General features: G+C 39.8%; 1 protein-coding gene across 3 annotated transcripts in view; it reads right to left on the bottom strand.

Moving 5' to 3' along the window:
- Positions 1-1,767: 1,767 nt before the first annotated feature.
- The window catches only part of hivep2a (HIVEP zinc finger 2a), a 72,502-nt gene continuing 54,367 nt past the window's right edge, over positions 1,768-19,902 (bottom strand). For all 3 annotated transcript variants that reach the window (XM_082148136.1, XM_082148135.1, XM_082148137.1), the window contains 6 exons: positions 7,944-13,086; positions 7,219-7,370; positions 6,487-6,662; positions 6,150-6,251; positions 5,002-5,912; positions 1,768-4,232 (listed from right to left, as the gene is read on the bottom strand). In XM_082148136.1, coding sequence (XP_082004262.1) covers positions 3,468-4,232; positions 5,002-5,912; positions 6,150-6,251; positions 6,487-6,662; positions 7,219-7,370; positions 7,944-12,812 — 6,975 coding nt within the window. In that variant the 5' untranslated portion in view covers positions 12,813-13,086 and the 3' untranslated portion in view covers positions 1,768-3,467. The remainder of the gene's footprint in view (positions 4,233-5,001; positions 5,913-6,149; positions 6,252-6,486; positions 6,663-7,218; positions 7,371-7,943; positions 13,087-19,902) is intronic.

Below are 19,902 nucleotides of genomic sequence, written 5' to 3'. Positions count from 1 at the left end.
TTGCTTCCTGTTATTTGCATGTTTCAAAGATCAGTGGATCTGTCAAATTTTTTATTGATGTTTTCTTTAAAATATTGCAAGTCACACGTGTGTGATTATTATCTGCATTATTGCTCATGTATAGTGTTGGAAAAAAACACAGTTATATCCTAAACCAACAGATGGCAGTATGTCTTTAAGAAAAGACCCAGGACACATACTTGGTTTTACACACACACTGTAACACTACAGCATGTGCCTATGACGTACTGTGACAAGTTTAAAATTACACTAAATGGAGCTTGAGGCCTCTCAGTAAATTTCTATGGAATGATATCCTGACATGATCTTATTCTCAGACTTTGTCAGAGATGACACCTGGTCACCTTCTGCAGGACAGGCACTGTTGTCGCCCTTGAATAAAGCTGTGTAGAAACATTGACTACACATGGAAAATGTGGGCTGTGGTTTTCTTCTCTTATTGGCAAGAGGCTGCCTTAGTAAAAAAATAAAATAAAATAATTGTTTGGAAAAATGTTACCTGTTCCAAACATGTTCCCATGGAAGGGGGCACCACTTTTGGTTGGTCCCCCAACCTATGTACAGGCCTAACATACTAATTATCAATTATTTCCTCCACAATCAGTCTGCATAGAAGCTGTTTAGATATAAAAATATACCAGTCTGGTTAAATAGATCACAAACATTTATTGTAGCTTGTGTGTCCCAGTTAATTCTAATCACCATCAGTTTGAACAAGGTTGCCTCTATTTGTTGAAACTTTTAGTATTTGTTCTACACACATGATTTTTATGACTGCAATCAAGTTTCTTCTTGCCCAATAAAATGATTCAGCTGCATAAGACTATATTGCGCAATCATGCTATAGATGGAGGCGTGGGAAATGGTTTGTTATGTAGAATAGGGAGGGAGACCTACGTCACATTTCTTAACACTTAAGATTAACTCACATTGTTCAGGAAGCACAATTCCATTCCTCGGTTAAACAGTAATGGATGCATCATGTGACACCACATAGTTAATGATAAACGGATGTCTTATTTTGGCAATAACCAAGAATAGAAAACAAAGGAAAACTTGTGTAACGTTAATGATAATACTATTTCAAAAGTACTGTGACATATAGTACACTGGATTTTTCCCAATAATCTGTGCACTTGATCAGGTTTTGGATGACGTGGTACAACGTATTTCTAATCGGAGACTCCGGAATGTTCAGCTCATGTAAAAATGTGTAGATGTTTTCTGACTTTGTAATACTTAAAGATTTGGTGAAATTTTGGAGAGCTAAAGTTTAGATATAGGAAATATTTAAAAAAGTTCAAGGTCAATCTTACTTTGTCTTAAAAGATAAAAAAATGAATAAAAAAAAATCAGTGAACACAAATCATCACATCAATGATTATTAGTTTACAACTACTTGTCTTGCTGTTGAGATTAAAAATAATTTGAAAGACTGATAAGACTATCAGAAAAACAAATAAAAAAGCAAAGATTGATATGTAAATGCACAAAAGATGTCACATCAACCTACTTGTGTCAACATGTATTAACGTTTTGGCAATACAGTTTTTATGTGTACAGTCAGACTGCTAAAATTAGCAATGCGAGACACGTCTTTGTGTACTGACATCCATCTGATCATGTTTCTGATCCCTTTCAAATTCTTTGTTTTGTCTTCTGCTTTCTTCACCTCTCTTTTTACAGAAGTTGAAAAAGAATTTGAGCATTTGCATTTTTGAAAAGCATTAAGACATCACGGACATGCAAAGTTGCCATAGTTGTATTTATTTGAAAACAGCAATCTGTAATTTTTTCACCTGTGCTGTGATTCGTCAAAACCGATATTGTACATAGTTTTTCCACTGAAAATCACAAAGATACCCTTTTTATGTTTTTTTATTTTTATAATTATGTTTGTCTTTTATTCTTTTTTGTTTGTTTCAATACAATGATTTGTGCTTTTGATACCTTAGGTTTTAAAGACATGTTAATACAGTTAAGTGGATAGCAGGGACTACTGACAAAAATGTCAAAGGAGTCAATTACATAGATCATATACACACAATACAAAATACAGATATACACACAAGAGTGCACTGGCTCCATACTCCAGTTCGGTTAGGTTGCTTCAACTCAAAACATGTATATATATATATAAAATTCCAATCCCAGTACTAAAGGTGATATAATTTGGGATTCTTTAGGAAGGTTTAGGAAACATAAGGTGCATTTTAGGAGTTCTCAGTATTGGAGTTTTTGTATGTATAGTTATAAAAGTGTTTGAGGACTGATGACATGGCCCATGACGAACTCCTTCAATGTATGAATATGTATGGCTATGAGCGTACAGAACCGTAGGCATCCAATATTTACATCTGTTGGAATGTTCCCATACTAATCATCAACAAGTCAAGTACTTCAAGCAACATAATTCACAGAAGATCAAAATACCTTTCACATCTACCTCAGTAAGTGGTGGAGGAAATGCAGAAGTGCGAAAGTTGATTCACTTGCTTAATGCTTAACAGTTCTACATTTAAAATGTGAACGATGAAATCACAACTAGTGTAGCCTACCAGCCAATAGGAAAGAGAAGGGTACAAGCACTTAGAACCAACTACCATACTGTATGCGGGTGTCAATCTAAAACATATGTGCAGATATATTGTTTTTTTTTTCTGTATACTAGGTATATAAACATTTACTTAAATTATATAGAATTCTAAATAAAGCCAGTTTACTGAGAAGTATATGCACACATACTTCTAATATATAAAGCCATATTACATGTACATAATTTTTGCTCTAATTATGCAATAGCAAAACCCATGCTTTACATAGAAAAGGCATCCACAACATTAAGAAAAATGTACAATTTATGAAACAAGATACAATAAATAGTATTATAGAATTGCTGCTGTACACAAAAGCCATTTAATTTCACACATATAAAAATATGTTTTAGTGCAACCTTACATGTATTGATACTTCACATCATTCAGACCTAAAGTGTCCAAAAAGACGGTAAATTGCATTTATTACAAAGCGGGGTACACAAAAATCGATATATATTTACATGTCTTCCTGTTTAATGCTTATAAGAATATAAGCAAAAAGTAAAGAAAAGGCACACACATCTGTACATTTTTTAAAAGTACCAGACGAAGTCCATAAGCAATTTTGGTCAGGCTCATATATAAGTTAATATATATATATATATATATATATATATATATATATATATATATGTATATAATATGTATTCTTTGAAACTTTAAATAAGAAAGTAATTATAGTTGAGATAGCAAACCATGTTATAAAAGGCATGCTATACATGTACATTGAAACCACGGAATCAGTTCACTTGTTTTTTCGAGACTGATTTTGTGCATGTGCACATGGTTGTACATTTGTAAATATAAAATTTGTGTTAGCATAATTTACCACTCTCCCTTCTACCTTGTTCACCTGTTGTTAATAGCGTCCTTTAAATCTTTGCCTTTCTTTATGGTCACTGGCCTCTTTTCACGGCCCTGTTGGCCAGACACTCGCTCTGCTGTCTCTGTGTTGTAGAGAGTGGGATGGCTTGCTGTGGGAGTCTTTGATGTGGCAGACATACTGCTCTCTGCTCTGGAGTGTAGGGGGTGACTGATCTCTGAGCTGCAATAGTGCTGCGCTCTCTGCGCACAGTCTTGCTGAGCTGCGGGTGAGTGAGATAATGTGTGCTGATGGTAAGGATCAACGGGAGCTGACGATTTCTCGGGGGTTTCCTCGGAGGCGATGCACAGCGATGCAATTGCCTTAGTGCATGTTTGGATGCACTCTTCTTGCCTGCTTTCCTTGTCAGACATGTCAGTGCTGTCCTCTCGTGACTTTTGTGAGGAAGGTGATGGAGCCTTGGGGGACATGGATTTTTCATGGGGTTGAGGTGAGTCTTCTGGTCCTCTGCTGGAGGGCCCTCTGCCCTCAGAAAGGTGGTAGGACACCTCACTGGTGCTGGACTCCTCCGAGGTGCTCTTCTGCAGGGGAAGGCGTGTAGGGTGGGGGTGACCTGTGACAGAAGCAGGCACAGAATGGACCATCTGGATGCCGCCAATGGGTATCATGGAGAACGGAGTGCGGATCTGTTGCTGGGAGTGCAGGGGAAGGTGGCTAAATAATCCCTGGTGGATGCTGGAGGCATCTGTGTTGCGAGCATCCCCTTGAAGATAAGATGTCTTTCGCTGGTCCTAAACAGTTGGAAGACATGGTTCATTTACATTGCATATTGTCAAAATTCCACAAAAAAGCAGTGTTCAAATAAATCCTTGTGAAGCTAAATTCACGTTAGATGATAAGAGTTGCAAAGAATTCTTGAAATACTTATCCTGCTTATCTGGGGCCTGTTTCACAGTTATTTAAACTGGACCTCTTGGAAAGTTTGGAAAATTTAACAAGACCACAAAGAAGAAAAACAACAGTTGCCAGTAAAAAGGGCCAAGCTTAAATAATAGACCTTGTTCATTTGTCTTATTATCCCCCTAGCTTCATGGTAAAAAGACAGGTAGCATTGAAATGAATTACTACACTGCATACACTGTATGGGCACTGCAGTTTTCCATTTTCTCCAGAGGGTTCTTAATTAACTACTGTAGTACACAGTATAAATAGAAATGCTCCATTTTGTTGTATGATGGCAATTTGTTAGTTGGGCCCTGTTTGAGACACAACTGGCTATCACTGCAATTGTCCACACTTATATTGCAATTGTATACTTGAGCCTTCTATGTTTCATTCAGAATCCAACATATACTGAATTCATATCGCCTTTCCTTTGGCATATTAATATTAATATTAATATTATTATTACTCATTTTGAACAGCAATGACTTTTTATCCCTAAAGTGAAAACTCGCCAAAGTAATTTTGAGATGGACTGGATATGGTTGCCTAGCTAGTGCAGTGTTTACTGCTACAGTATATTAATTTTCTAAAGCAAATGAAATGTGAAAAACTTACCATCTCCAATTCTGCATGGCCCTTGGTCTTTTGGCTTAATGATATCATCTCTGCATGTGGACTGGGGCTGAGCGCCCATTGGCCACTTTGATAATGGAGAGCCCTCCTGGGGGACACAGGTCTGATCATGCCCCTGCGGCTTCTGGGAGAAAGTCTACCCGAGAGATCCCTTCCTGGGGATGTCGGCCGTCCTGTCTGGGAGATGGGAGAGAGATGTCCTCTAGGAGAAAGGTCCCTCCTTGGTGACAAATCCCTTCTATAAACATCCCGCCTGGGGGAGATATGCCTAAGGGGAGATGCTTCTCGCCTTGGTGACAAACGGCCACGTGGGGAGAGGTCCCTTCGAGGGGACAGATACCGCCTAGAGGAAGGTGAGCTTTCTCGAAGAGGGGAGGAATCACAGCCTGGTGAAGACAGGCGGGAGCAGGAGAAGTCAAAGGAGGATGAGCTGTGTTCCAGGTCTTCATCCATAGAGCTAGGCACATCCAGTCTGTTTTTGTGATCTTCACCCAGAGCCCCTTGAAGGAGCTTCTGGTATTCAGCCATCTGGGCCTCTCCAGCTTTCTCACTGGGTGCCATGAGTTGGGTGATCTGAATACTGGGCAGACTAGTGAAATAAGTGAAAAGAGGCTGTTTGGAGACGGAGGCCAGAGGCTCTGGGGTGGATTCTTGTGAAGCAGCGACAGTAATGGAGTGTGAGGGGATGGCACATGGCTGTGGGCTGGTGCTTCGAGACCGTGTTTTCGGTGTTGAATCCCCATCATACTCGTCATCGTCATCGTCATCTTCATCAACTTCATCACCATCCTCTTCAGCACCCTCTGAGTCATCAGCGTCAGAGAATTGGTGCTCTGCCATTATCTCTGACATGCCCATCTTCTCTGATGCTCTTTGGACCTCTTCAGTGGTGTCTGGGAAAAAAATGAAAGAAATTAAAAAATGAACAGTTTCTCAAATGACTTCCACAGGTCAACATTGTTTGAGGTGTGGTGAAATCAAATAGCGTTTAATTCATTCCTTTGAACACAAATGCATAAATATTGGCCTAAAAATGCTACTGGGTTTCTTTGCCTCTTAATGGCGTACTGGTACCACTTTCAGCTTGAAATATATTGCATTGTTGGGTCCTCCTCTCAATAAAATCATACCTGGTTCTTCTGCCTCCGCCTCATCCACAGATGTCACTGACACACCAAGCTCTAAGCACTTTTTCATGTGAGCTTTTGACTTCATATGTTTCGTAAGGTTTCCTGAAAACAGATTATAAAGTGTTTGAATTGCTTGCATTGGCATACCCAAAATTATGTCTAACCCTCAATTTATTCTAATAAAATAGTAGAGATCTTTTGTTGCACAGCCAATTAATTTTTTTTTTTTTACATTTCTTAAAATGTATATGAATCATGGTTTTATTCAAACTATTAGACACTATGTGTGTATTTGTATGTGTTGTAATTGGAAATGGATAAGGATAAGAAAACCCACCTTTTGTTTTAAAAGCAAAGTTGCAAAACTTGCAGACATATGGCCTGACATCTGTGTGTGTGCGAATATGTTTCTTCAGCATGCTCGGCTTTTTGCAGCGTATCCCGCACTCCTCACAGATGTACTTTCCCCGGCCTCGGCCACGCACATAAACATAGTCTTCATTGGATTTGTACCTGAAATAAAAACAAGGCAAGGGTTATTAAAATTATTGGAAGGTATCAAATATATTGGTGAATGTTGCTGATGAGGAATGAAATCACACACATCAAAAAGCTCATGTTATATATTTGGAAGGCATGATTCTTTTATTTTCACAGCTGTATCGATTTAAGTTTTTGCTCCAGCACAGGATAATATTATATAGAGCAGCAAATATTTTAAAAGCATGAGTTTCATTTTAAATATATATCAAAGGCACATGCATGTACAGAATACGTGTGTAATCTATATTATGATACAAAAACACAAAACAATAATATTACTAAGAATCAAATAACGCTGTCTAATAAATACCATGTTGTTGTCATGGTCATTTCAGCTGCTTCAGTTTTAACCGATTTAGGCACCATTAAATGAATTTGTATGTTGATAGATGTTGGATTCCTCAGCTCCTAATATTTGTTTCCCAGCAGTATTAAAATTTAATTGGATTTTAGAAAAGGGGGAGTCTCATCTTCTATAAAGAACACTCAGATAGATGTTCAAAAATAACCATACATCTTCACATACCCTCCTTCAAAGATTTTGATGCGAGTGGGTTCAGCCTGCTTTGAAGAAGCTTCTTTTTCTCCGTGGTCCTCTTTTCCCCTGTCTCTTGAGCTAATTCCCTTCATTTTCTTCCCAAACTTTCCAACATCAAACTGTATAAGCTCAGGCTTTAACTGGAATTGTAAACAGAAAACAGTTTGAATAATGAACCCTAAAACCATAAGCATAAAACATAAGCAACAAGCTGGTCGGTACATTTTCTTGTCATTAATTTTGTATTATTATCTGAGAAATTTAAAAATGAGCAACCGGCAACTTTAATGTTTTGACAATAACAAATTATATTAATAATTACAATAGTAAGCTTTCCCTAAAATGATATATGTAACTAAATAAAAGGGAAAATTTGCTGAAATGTGTATTGTTTCTTTAACTTTATATAGTTGCTTTAGGTTGGGCTGACCCAACATGAGTCATAGTGAACTCCATCCATATTTTGCTAGCAAAATATATAGCATTTCCTAATTTTACAGTTTGCAAGTTGTAAATTCAATATTTTTGCACAATATATCAATGTATTATCTGTCTATACAAATTACTTTTTAAATGCTCTAGAATGGGTATTTACTCACAAAAATCAATATAATTAAATGTATATTGTTATGTGTAAATATATAATTTTTTTATTAAATTTTTATTACTTAAAAAAACAACTGTTCTGTATATTTTAGGAAAGTCAGGACTACCTGCTCAAACTTCTGTTTCCACCGGAGGGATGAAACAAGTTTTCCAGTGCCAGGTTGATGCATAGCAGCCATTGTATACATCTCTGTGTTATTCCTCTGTTTAGACCGAAGAAGTGCCAGGGTGGCCTTGGTGCTGAGGTTGAGTGGGTTGGGGTTGTAAGAGCTGACACACCAAGAACCATACACAGAGGTTAGGGGAGTTGTATGTGCGTAATTTGGCTTGGTATAATTTAAGAAGCACCAGCTGACACTAGTTGGTGTGCGAAGACTTGGGAATTGAAAAAACTGATGGACATCTGCCAGGTCAGTGAGTAGGAGAGTGCTACCAACAGCTCCACCACCCTGATTGGCTGCTAGCTGCACCAGCATGTTTACTGGGAACTTGTTACCCATGTTCTGCTTTGATTCTTCTGGAGAATCACTAGAGGAAATTACTGATTGTGGGCTTGAGCTTGCCTCTGGGGTAGACTCATCTATATCAAGCTCTTCTGGTGAATCTGCTCTGCTAGCCACATTTGTAATAATTTGCAAGGGTGGAATGAAGTTGTCTTTTGGAGGCACATCAGGTAAATGAGGTGCAGATGGGTACCCAAGGAATTTAGATGACAAGAAATCAGTGGGAGGAGATGAGGACATCCTCTCTTGTTCATCTATGGAGTCATCTCTCTTTGAAAATTCAGGTTTGGGGGACTTATCATCTTTCGGTGCACAAGAATTGCTCAGCTCAACTGCACTTAGCTCTTTCACTATCTGTCCATACATCCTCTCTTCCTTGACCCGTTTCTGTTGTTTGGTTTCAATAAAAAGCTCAAGACTGCTAGCTGGCGACAACATTCTCTTACTCCCCCCGATACTAGAGGAAGCATCTGTAGTAGAGATGGTTCCTGACGTCAGAGACAAAGGAATTCCTGTATTAAGGCTCCCAGGTAAATATTCAGGAACTTTCCATATTGGAAAATTTAAGGACCCTTCTGAATGTCCTAATATTTTGGATAAATTGATGCCAACTTGGTGCTTTGATGCAGTGCCTGTAAGTGAAGCTGTCGACATATTGTCTGTGCATATAACTCTGATAGAATTTGTGCTCTGAGCATGGGTGACAAGAATTTGTGAAACACTTGTATACATAACACTACTATACGATGGCACATTTGTCTGGATCCTGACTGGAACCAGCATTCCGGGGAGTGATGGTTGTGAACCTGCACTTTGAGTAGCAAAGATTGGCTGAACTTGTTGTAAGAAGCTTGTAGTCAGCACTTTAGATGACAAGACCCCAAGCTGCTGTGGGGAGGCTCTTGAGGGATATGGATAGTTGTGACTCGCTCCATCGGTTTTTGAGTCTGTTTGCACTTGAATTTGATGAGGAGGTTGGTATGGTTTCTGTAGAATGGGCTGTAGATTTGGCTGTTTGATATGTAGTTTCTGTAACTGATGTGTCTGGAACGCCAGGTGCTGCTTGTTTCTTTGTTTTGATTCAGGATGCCAGAGCATTGGCTGAAATGGCAAAAAGGGTGAGGTTGCCAGGTTGCTCTGAAGTGAAGAGTGTTGTATTATATCCTGGGTCATGTGCTCATGCACTGAATGCTCACTATCTGATGAAAGCTGTGCAGGCAAACGAGGAGTGTTCTGGAAAAGATCCTCAGATTGGCTGTCCTCACTGATGCTTTGTTGCAGCAAGTGATGTGATCCTAGAACTGACTGTGTAGCTCTTCTGGGTCTTGCCATATCACTAGTTACACAATAGGATGTACCAATTAAAGCAGCTTGAGAAACGTGGTCAGAATGCTCTTGCTTGATATTCAACTCTGAGATTGGCTCTTGAACCACTACTTCAGGATAGACACTGAGAGATGCCTGTCTAACCAGGTAACCTCGTCTACGCTCCTTCATAGCTGAAGCACTTGCGTATACTTCTCCTTGTCTTGAACCGGTTGAAAGACTTCCGTAATCAAATGACTTACTACGTATTTCTGGTACTTCAGTGGGCAAAGCACAGGGTGCCTGCTCTGATGAGGAGCGTCGCATCTCTCTTTGATGATGGCCTGGTATAGACAGAGAATGGCCACTACCTGGAACAGTTAAGTACTCAGACTGCTTAGCAAAGTCATCTTGTTTAGTTGGGGACACAGATTTGATGCTTTCCTCTCTGTCAAATGACATTGAAAAACTTGAGCTATGAGATAAGTTACTATCTTGACTAGGGCTTCTTGAAAGGCTAGTACAAGTGGACTCAAAGCTTGACTCCCCAGAAGAGTGCTCCATATCTGCGAGACGCAGACGTTTCTTCTTTGGGGGTAGCTTCTCTGCAGGAAGCTGGGACAATGTTTCACTCCTTTGTGGCCACTGAAATTCCTCAACATGTTTCTCTGGTTCTTTCACTGGTACTTCAGGTTCTTTTTCTGGTTTGTCAGGCTCTTCTGTAACTCTTATTTCAGGCACTTGAATGTTGGGTTGTCTTACAAGTTTGTGGGGCATATGATACAATGGGTTAGAAGAGAAAGATCCATGCTCATTGTCACCCTGCTGGTGATGTTCCATGCTTTCTGATCTATGATGAGATTCAGGGCTCTGCACATCATCAATGTTGTCTGTGTCTGATTGCTCAGAAAGATGTCCAGCATGCTTATCTGGCTGATAAAATGGATGTTCAATTGATTCAGTCTTCTCAAATGAGTTTGGCCTGCTCAGTGAATTAGTATGTTGAATGACAGATATTACATTTCCAACAGTCTTTGTGTCTGAATCTTGCACAAGTACCACATCCTCTGGAGTTATACATGAGCCTCTGTCAAAACTGTCTGATGGACTGTGTGCTCTAAACATGGATCCCTTACTAGCAGGAGCAGCCTTGGAAGAATCTTGACTTCCCTGTCTTAGGTCATAGTCCCCTGTCATTTCAGTAGAGCCACTCCGACTGCCATCATCTTGTCCAAGGCAATCTTCCTCTTCACCAACACTCTTTTTCATGCGCCGTTTTCTTGTGGCGAACTCTGTCATTCCCACCTTTGTACCATATGAAGTGTATGCTGTACGTACTTCTGGGCAAGCCATTTCTGAGCCAGAGCCTTTAAATTCTGGCATCAAAGACCCCCTCTCTCCCATTTTCAAACTTGAGATCAGACCTGTGATCTTCCCATAGTTCTCAGACTCTCCATGCCCTTCTTGGGCAGAGTGTTCAAAGGCACCCTGTCTCCTTAACCTCTTTAAACCCACAGCTGCTGTGTAAAAGACGTCATCTTGGGCCATCACCTCATCAAATGAGTGACTCCCTCTTATACTTGGTGGGACATTGAGGTTGGTAGGGGAAGGAGTTGGCATTGAGTTGCTTCTAATAAGTGGCCCTGAATCGGAGGGTGCTTCAAGAAGACCTGTGTTAGTTTGACAAGAGCCAACATGATAATGCTTTGGGTCACATCCAGCAACTAATTCTGCACAATCACTTTGATAAAATACATGACCCTCTGATATATTTCCCATGGCCAACTCCTGCATGGCACTAGACTGGTTGATATTAGTGTCTTGACTAGCAATAGCTACCATCCCAACTGTGACTGATTGTCTAGATCTGGAGTTGGTTCTGTGGTACCAAGTTCTTCCAAACATTATCTCTTCATATGTCTTTACATTGGTGTTGGGTGGACTGATCTGCTGTTCAGCACTCTCTGAGCGGGAAAAATAGCCAGAATCAGTGCTACCTTTGCTGTGGGGGCTTAAGAGATTTTGTGACTGCTCTGAATCCTGGTCTTTTTTCTCAGTGAGTCTTAAGGCAAGTCTCTGTTTGACTGTATGAGACTCATCTCCTCTGCCCATCTGTCCACCAATAACTGAACCTTTAATGTCTGTAAACTGGGGACAATCTGTGGCAGGGGATGGAACCCCTTGTTTTGGAACAATTAAGATAGGCACTTTCATAGATGCCACGGACAGTTCCTCTGCTGGGTCTGCATATGCTGGTCCCCTTTCCATTTGGCTCTTGTCAGACTCGAATGATATCTGTGGGCTACGTTTTTCAGGGAACATTGCCCCTTCTGCAGTTTCTTCATCAGTGTCTGTGCTTTGTTCACCGTCAGAGTGTGCTTCTGCTTCCCCAACTGAAGATGCCTGATCAGTGTCTGTTCGAGTTGCTAGCTCAGAGAATGGAACAAGTCCTGCTTTGATAGCATGAGCATGAGACTTTCTATGTTTATACAAATTACTCTTGGTTTTGAATGAGAAACCACATGGAACACAGGGATAAGGACGCTCCCCTGTGTGGGACCGGATGTGTTTTTTGAGCACACTGGGTTTAGCACATGCCCTGCCACAGTAGTGACATATGTACTTTCCTGGCTTCTTGGGTTTTTGTTCCTTCTTATGACTTTCATCTGGCTGCTCAGGTCCAGATTGGGAAAACTGGCCAAAACCAGCTTGAGACTTCTGACGGGGAAATACTCCATGAGAGCGGGAGTGAACAGGAAACATATCATCTGGTGGCAGAGATTGCAGTTGACCAGAGAAAGGCCAGGCATGGGCCTCTAACCCAGGTTGTGGCTTTGCACCGCCAAGGAAAGGCTCTTGCGGGTATGAATGTGGCAATTGGTAGGAGTAAGGCCGAGGGAAAACCTGTTGAAACTGACTTTCTTGTGATGAGTGTGTCACTGCAGATGACATCAGCTTTCCAGAGCTAAACTTTTGAGTTGAGCTTGCAAGGCTTGTCCCACTTGTAAGACTTTGCTCACGATGTGAGTGTCTTTTAACATCTGGATCTGCGAAGGTACTTCTTTTCGTTACAGCAGAAGGCTCAGAGACCCATTTTCTTTGTAAGAGGTTCTTGTCCCGTTGCTCCTTGGTGCATTTTTGGCCAATGGCAGGTTCATGTGGCTCCATTTTTATTAGTACTTCAATGGGGTTTCTTAAGATGGGTGTTTGCTAAATTTCATTCATGTACGCTGTCATGCCAGATGAGTTACTTAAGTGACTCCTAAATAAAAGGTCCTTCCACTTCCATAGTTCAAGGGTCGCTCCACTTTAAAATGTAAATGATGTCCCTCTGTGACAATCAGGCCAGTATCTTTCCATCACTCATTTCAGCAGTCCATTCACTTGTTGTTTCATCCAAGCTTGTTCCTCTTCTGTTAAAAGACCTCTGTAGTTTCAATATCTATAAGAAAAAGAAAAAAAGAAAAAAAAAAGTTTAAATATTGCTTTTAAGACAAAGATTCTAAATGTATTAAAGTAAACACTACACTTAACACTACTACCTTAAGATTTTGAAAGTTGATATCTAAAAAATCATACTATGTCTGAATAACACAGTACAAAAACAGAACAAAACAGTTGATCATGTGACTCTTGCTCATCACACTACAATTACATCTTGCTTTCTTGTTTTATTTATTTCAGTTTGATATCTAGGCAGCTGCACAGATGTGCACTTCTTGCCTAGCAAGTGTGTCAAGAGTTTTCAATGAACTGATGCAGAGGAGCTGCCACCTCCCTCTGCTCGTGAGTCATCATTAACAACCTTGCCCACTCATTTCCTAAAGTGACACAAACATATAAAAATAGCCCAAGGAATGCAAATGACATTCGAAGTAGTGTGGGTGGGTGTTTAAAGGGCAAACTCTAAGCATTTTCTTCCTTAAGAGTTTTCTAAGCTTTTAAAAACATTAACACTGTGAACACTTAAGGACAAAGGTGGGAGCATTACAGACCAAATACAGCGCCTATATACAGTACAACTTTGGACAACTTTTTGCACAACTTTACAGCAGTAAAAGCAATAAATAGAACATGAATGTGTTTTTAAAGGGAAAACGCTGTGTGAAGTGTATCTTAATCTCAGACTCATTCTGATTGCAACAGACAGCGCTGCCTGAGTATGAGTGAGGAAACTGTGTGACGCTGGTGTCTGGAAGGCGATGTGAGCACTAAAAATAGCAGGGCAGAAAAACCACTGGTATTTATAGCACTTGAAACATTAACTTTTGGTTCATTTTGTTTTCATATTTCTTCCATGCCTGACACAGGAAAGTATGTGTTCACAAACCAAGACAAACCATGAGTTGACCTCCTCAGTTGTTGTTAAAAGCAGTGATTTTAAATGTATAGCAGGCTTGTCAGGCATTGTTTCCTACAACAACATGCACAACAAAATTTCTGCCAGATTATGTATATTAGTGAGGCTTTTAGAACATCGACACAAGGACATAGATTTAGCTGATGTCACTTTAAGACCTACTGCAAGGATCCAAAATACTGACATACATCTGGTCTTCTCCTAAATGTTTACGTTCACTTAAGACAAAACCGACCAAAAAAAAAAAATGTTCATGAATACTCACCAAGATGGACATTTTGACATAATTCATGTACAGCTAACAGGTGCTTTTTTCTTTTTCTTTTTTGCTTGATCTATGGGTGTGTGTCAACTGTCAAGACAGTACCGCATTCAATAATGCATTCTATTTTGCTGCTTATTGCACTTAACTTTTTTTTTACATCATGCACTTTATTTTCTCATTCATGCTTGTTTTTCAATCACTCTAAAGTGCCAATAAATGTAAGTAGTACTGCGCTGCACACATATTTATCAATATAAACAATACAGAAAAACCTCTATCGATAGAAACTTTATATCGTTGCTGTGATACATATCGTTATACCGTCCACCCCTATTGCTCGTGCTTTTCCCACTTTTTTTCCTGACTTTCGTGACATGATGGATTTTGTGGTGGCGAGATATCTACTGAATGAATTGGATAATCTATGTTTTTAAGGGAGGTTAAAAATATTTTGAATCACATTTTTAAGAGTCAAATGGATGTGCTTACAATTTGAGAGCACATGTGTGGGACACACTGTGAAGAGGATAAGAGCAGTGCTTCCATTCACAGGAAATCCATCAGAATTTGGAATAGCATGACTAAGTCATATTATATAAACCAAAAGAGGTTACAAAAATCTAACATGACATGAAGTTCTCTGCTACTGTGACCCTGTGAATCTACAGTATGTCCTGTTCTACACACATAGCTCAAAACATATTTTTCAACCACTCCTTGTTGTTAGATGGTTATGAAACTTGTTTATACCCAAAGATTATTGTGATCCTTGCATGGCTGAGATCAGTACGCTGCTGTCTGCAATGCCACTCATCTTCCTGCCCCATTTTAACATACAAAGTGTAGGAGGTTTGTAGCCTGGGGCCACAGCAAGACCTCCACACTGGATACACAATACCGGTATAATAAAGAACATAAAAACTTTTATGAGGACACTTGCTCATGAATAAAAATACACCACCTAATCTAATGCAAGGATTATGCATTTTACAGTTCTGCTGTCAGATTCCAGTGAGAGGATTATCATCAGTCTTCTCAAAGTCTGTTTGTCAAGGAGTGCTGCATGGTGCAGCAGTCCTAAAAGGATTTGGAGAGGCATTATGTCACATTCTAAGCCATTTGGATATCCTTTTCAGCTGAAGGGAGACTCCCTGTCTTTTTTAAGTGCCATTGAATTTAAAGCCATTATGCAGTGGAAATGCTTAATCTCACAGAAGTTCACCACAGGACACCATCAGGAAACAAATAAATATATAAATGGACAACTATATAAAGAATAAAATAGAAGCAGACCTCAAAAATAAATAAAAAAAGGTATTTCGGCAAGGTAGGTTCTTAAAATATTCTGAGTCATACTCTTTAATAGGGATTGTGATTATCAGCTGCCTGGCTGTTTAGCTCCTGCCAAAGTTACAGGGTTATAGCAATAAATAACTAGAGTAATTCAGTCAAGCTTGTCCATTTACCGCTCCCAACTTTTAAAGGGATGGTTTTGCAGTCCAAAACCCTTATGGTGTGATATGTTGGTTTAAGTACAAAGATCTGAAAATTCAGTAGTTCAAATGACTCAAAGAATTAGGAAATATGTATGTGACTGTAGTTTACATACTTAAGCTAATGGACTCTTTGGAGGCAGACAGTGTTACTAGATCATGTAGTTCACTGAGGTGCACCTGGACACTGAGCGGTATGTTCCAGAGATTGGGTTCCACCTTTTGTCTACTCCCCCATGACATCACAGCCATGATGCTGGGGAGGTACACAAGCCAGATCTCATTTCGAGTCCAAAGTGGGACAATTTTTGTTCCTTGTAGGACAGACACTGAATAATTCAACAAGCTGCTAATTGTTTCAATTCAGTGGTTATAGAGGTTATAGTGACAAATTCCTACTGCTAAAGAAATGGTGGTCAATCCCTTAAACTTTGTTTTGCACCTTATTTGTATTTATCTTGTTGTCGTGCATCTAAATTTTGCTTACACCTTGCTTGGTTGTCTCAAGAGGAACTTTACTGCCATAAGGGAATTTCAAGTGTGCACGAATACCACTACTCTTGCAGAGGAGGAGAGGTTGCTGAGTTGATTTTCCATGGCTCTTGTTCCAGCTATCCCAACTCATTAGTGATGGAGGCAACTTTTACTACTCCAACTGAGCTTTATCATGTGGCACAGAGCAGATGAGAATGAGTCTGAAAATAGATTGAAGTATGGACACCACAATAAAGTCTTCTGTTTTAAAGGAACTGGCACATGTCTATTCAAAGCAATTATTCAAGCAACCTCGACTGCATGCTGGAAGGATCTCAATTGCTGTTCTTTCATTTAACTTCCTATAACTGAATAAATCCACCGTCCATTTGCTCAAATAAAGGAAATTTCTTTGACAATCCTGAATTATGGCCCACTAATGCTATCCTCACATTACCTTTTCCTTCACTCGCACAGAACTTTCGTCTTTGCAGTTTATCTCAGCTCCCCGCAAGATTCACCTTTTGCTAATCCAGCAACTTTTACGGTGTGATTTTGGTCTGTGTTAGCAGGACCAGAGGATGTATCACCCAAATGTGTGTGAGTCAGCCCCCTGGAGTGTCATACTGACTCCTCATTAAGACTCCAAAGTTGAATCTTGGGCAGGCGACTCATCCAACTCCACATGCAGCCGGGTGAGAGGCCAGTGCAGAGACACAGGCCTGCTAAAATCATGTCCAGATGGTCAGCATAGGGGAGTTCTACACATCGGCAATATCACAATCACATTCCAAGGGCACAGGACTTCCATAACTCGCTACTCAACAATAGCTACAATGCCTTCAAAGCCTTCTGAAAGTAGGAAATAGGAGTATCGATAGGAGTTTATAAAAATACAGCCGTACATGCAATATCAGATTTTTCACTACATGATTATCATGGCCAAAATAATTCGATAATGATATATTGTGATATCGATATAGAAAATATAGAAAACATTAAAAAAAAATAATCTTTACTTTGTTTGTTTTGTGTGTGTTTTTCACACCGTAGCATACAAAAGCAACAATTACACTTAATGGCAACTAGTTTGAAATAACTTCCTTCTGTGAACTGATGTGGCATTTTATCACAGAATGGGTCAAAAAAAAAAAATGTATTACATTTTTGATGACATTATAAATGTACATTATCCGTATGCAAACACCTGAGATGGCTTGAAGAACATAGATGTCGCAATGGTGTGTTAATTCATGTTTAATCAGTGTGCATTTTATTCAGCTACAGCGTGCTATATCTAAGTGTCTTTGTCCATATTAGGGTTTTCCTGGAAGTTTTATTACTGTTATGAGTCTCACTTGTGGATTTATTGCACGATTATGCCATCCGGCGTCGATTATGAATGAAACAGACCTTACATGTGAGAGTTTAATCATATTTTAATTATTATGGTTAAACATTATTTAACCATATTGCTCATATTGCCTGTTTTGGGTAAAAATAGATTAAAAAAAATACTGCTCTCGAAAGATATTTTAAGTAAAGCCATGAATAAGCCATACGTTTTTATCCAAATCAGCACACTTTTGGACTAAAAGCCCTGAGGGATGTAAATTTAATAAAAACACAGAAAGGCATCAGCAGTTAACAGGTTAATGCAACATTTCGCATTTCAGGACTAGCAAAATAATTGAAACTTTATGTACAGTGGCTAAATCTGCAAGATAGCGGAGGTGGGTGAACAGGTTGGTAGTATTACCCCCTTTGTTGATCAGCAAGTCCTGCTGACTGGGGTGATTAACAGGTCATTTTTGAGGAGTCCCAAAAAAATTCCACACTGGCATCAGTGGAATTCTAACTTTCTTGGAGTGCGAGTATAGCGTTGCATATCCTGTCATATCCGACTACATGCTTTTACACAGTAGTAGTAGCAGCTACGCGCTGTCTGCTTGTGTTTTACGACAAGTGGCAACCAGCGCTAAGTTGCAATACCGCCACCTACTGTACGTTGGGATGTCGATACTGGTGGTGGATTGTTTATATGTCATATAATCATATGTGTACTATTCGTTCTAAATATTACGGTTAATGCCAATACCGGTATATAGCGACACCCCTAATTAACATGATAACAATATTAAATTCAGACAGATAAACCTTTCATAGTCTTTGAAAGCTATATGGAGCAGAGGAAAAAGCCATTAAAGCACAGGGGAAGTATTTTTAAAACTATTTACAGGAGAGCCTGAACATTTATGTGTGCACTGGAGAGAGAAAGCATGCGTGGGAAGCATCTACAGCCATCTCGAGACGGGGTGAGGAGAGTGGGTGACTGTTCCTGTGTGGGTGGAGAAGGCATGAATACCATGCAGGGTTATGGTGTTGATGAATTGCGTTATGAAAGGGGCTTCAGTTACACAACTCAGCCCATCCAATTCTTTGCCTGTGTGGGCCGAGAGGGATGGCAGAGCTGCTGTGATCCGTGCGCAGCCGGAAACGAGGTGCATACAACCCTTCAAGACATTTGGTCGAATGTGTAATTATCTAGCAGCTGTGATGCCAGCGACTCAGCGAGAGTGAGAGAGTGAATGTACCGGAAAAATCAAGCATCAACAGACTCACATTCATGGAAATGATGGGCAATTCTTTCATAAGGACAATATCACGGCATAAAGAAGAGGGAGAAAACGCTCACTGGCTCTGATTAGTTTTGAGATACGGCAGCGGAAAGGACACATTATCCATTAGCTTGTCATTATAATCATATCAATGGTGATTATTTAAATAACATCATCTGTCCAGACGGCTGCTCTCTCAACAAATTGCTATGCGCTAAAATTTGACTGGGCCTTGACATCAGTCATTAAATAAGACATTAGCACTGTCTCAGTTTAGGAAATGTTGCGATTTATCTTGATGAACACGTAACAGCAGTTAAGAAAGTGCCCAGTTATTATGTCCACCATGTATGTCCTGAAATTGAAAAAGCTACTGATATCTATTTGATACAAGCCAACAACCATTTGAATGGATCTGATGGGAAGCCCCGAATAAACCTATCACAGTGAAGCAGCGGTTCTTTCTATCTTCTTTCTCTGTCACCAAAGAGGTCTATATTGGGACAATACCACAATCGAAGTGCTGCTGTGGGTGTCGGGTCAAAAGGCAGTGCTTGCTGATAGAAAACACAACAGCTATTAAGGAAAGAATTAATCCCTTTCAACATGAGGTCATGTCTAATTTAAGTGCCACTCTGAAAGCCCAAGCACTATCCCCCAGCACGAGATACTGTTACCAATCATATTAGTGACCAGACTGGCCAGTAGAGAAAGTGGGGACCTGGAAGGAAAAATGTACCCCGGTCTGGCATAGAGGTCTGACCCAGGACTCTGAGGCACACCAGCAGTCTAATACAAAGCAACCTAATTACAGGATAGCTCAATAATTGTAAACACAGATGAAAACATTCACTATGAATAACCAGGTCCCAAAACAAGAGCTGCATATTTGTGGACTGGTGCAATGCAGGAAAACGTCATGGAAGTAAATGGAGAAAAGATCATCAGCACCATGTATTGGTCATTAGATGGATTTATGACACATTCCTGGAGGCGGTGTTTAAAAACATGGCCGCCGGGGGGTGGGGGGGGGATTTGAAACTAAATC

This window comes from Leuciscus leuciscus (genome assembly GCF_965113295.1).
Source record: "Leuciscus leuciscus genome assembly, chromosome: 19".
Taxonomy (NCBI): Eukaryota; Metazoa; Chordata; class Actinopteri; order Cypriniformes; family Leuciscidae; genus Leuciscus; species Leuciscus leuciscus.
This window is presented reverse-complemented; position numbering and strand designations above follow the sequence as displayed.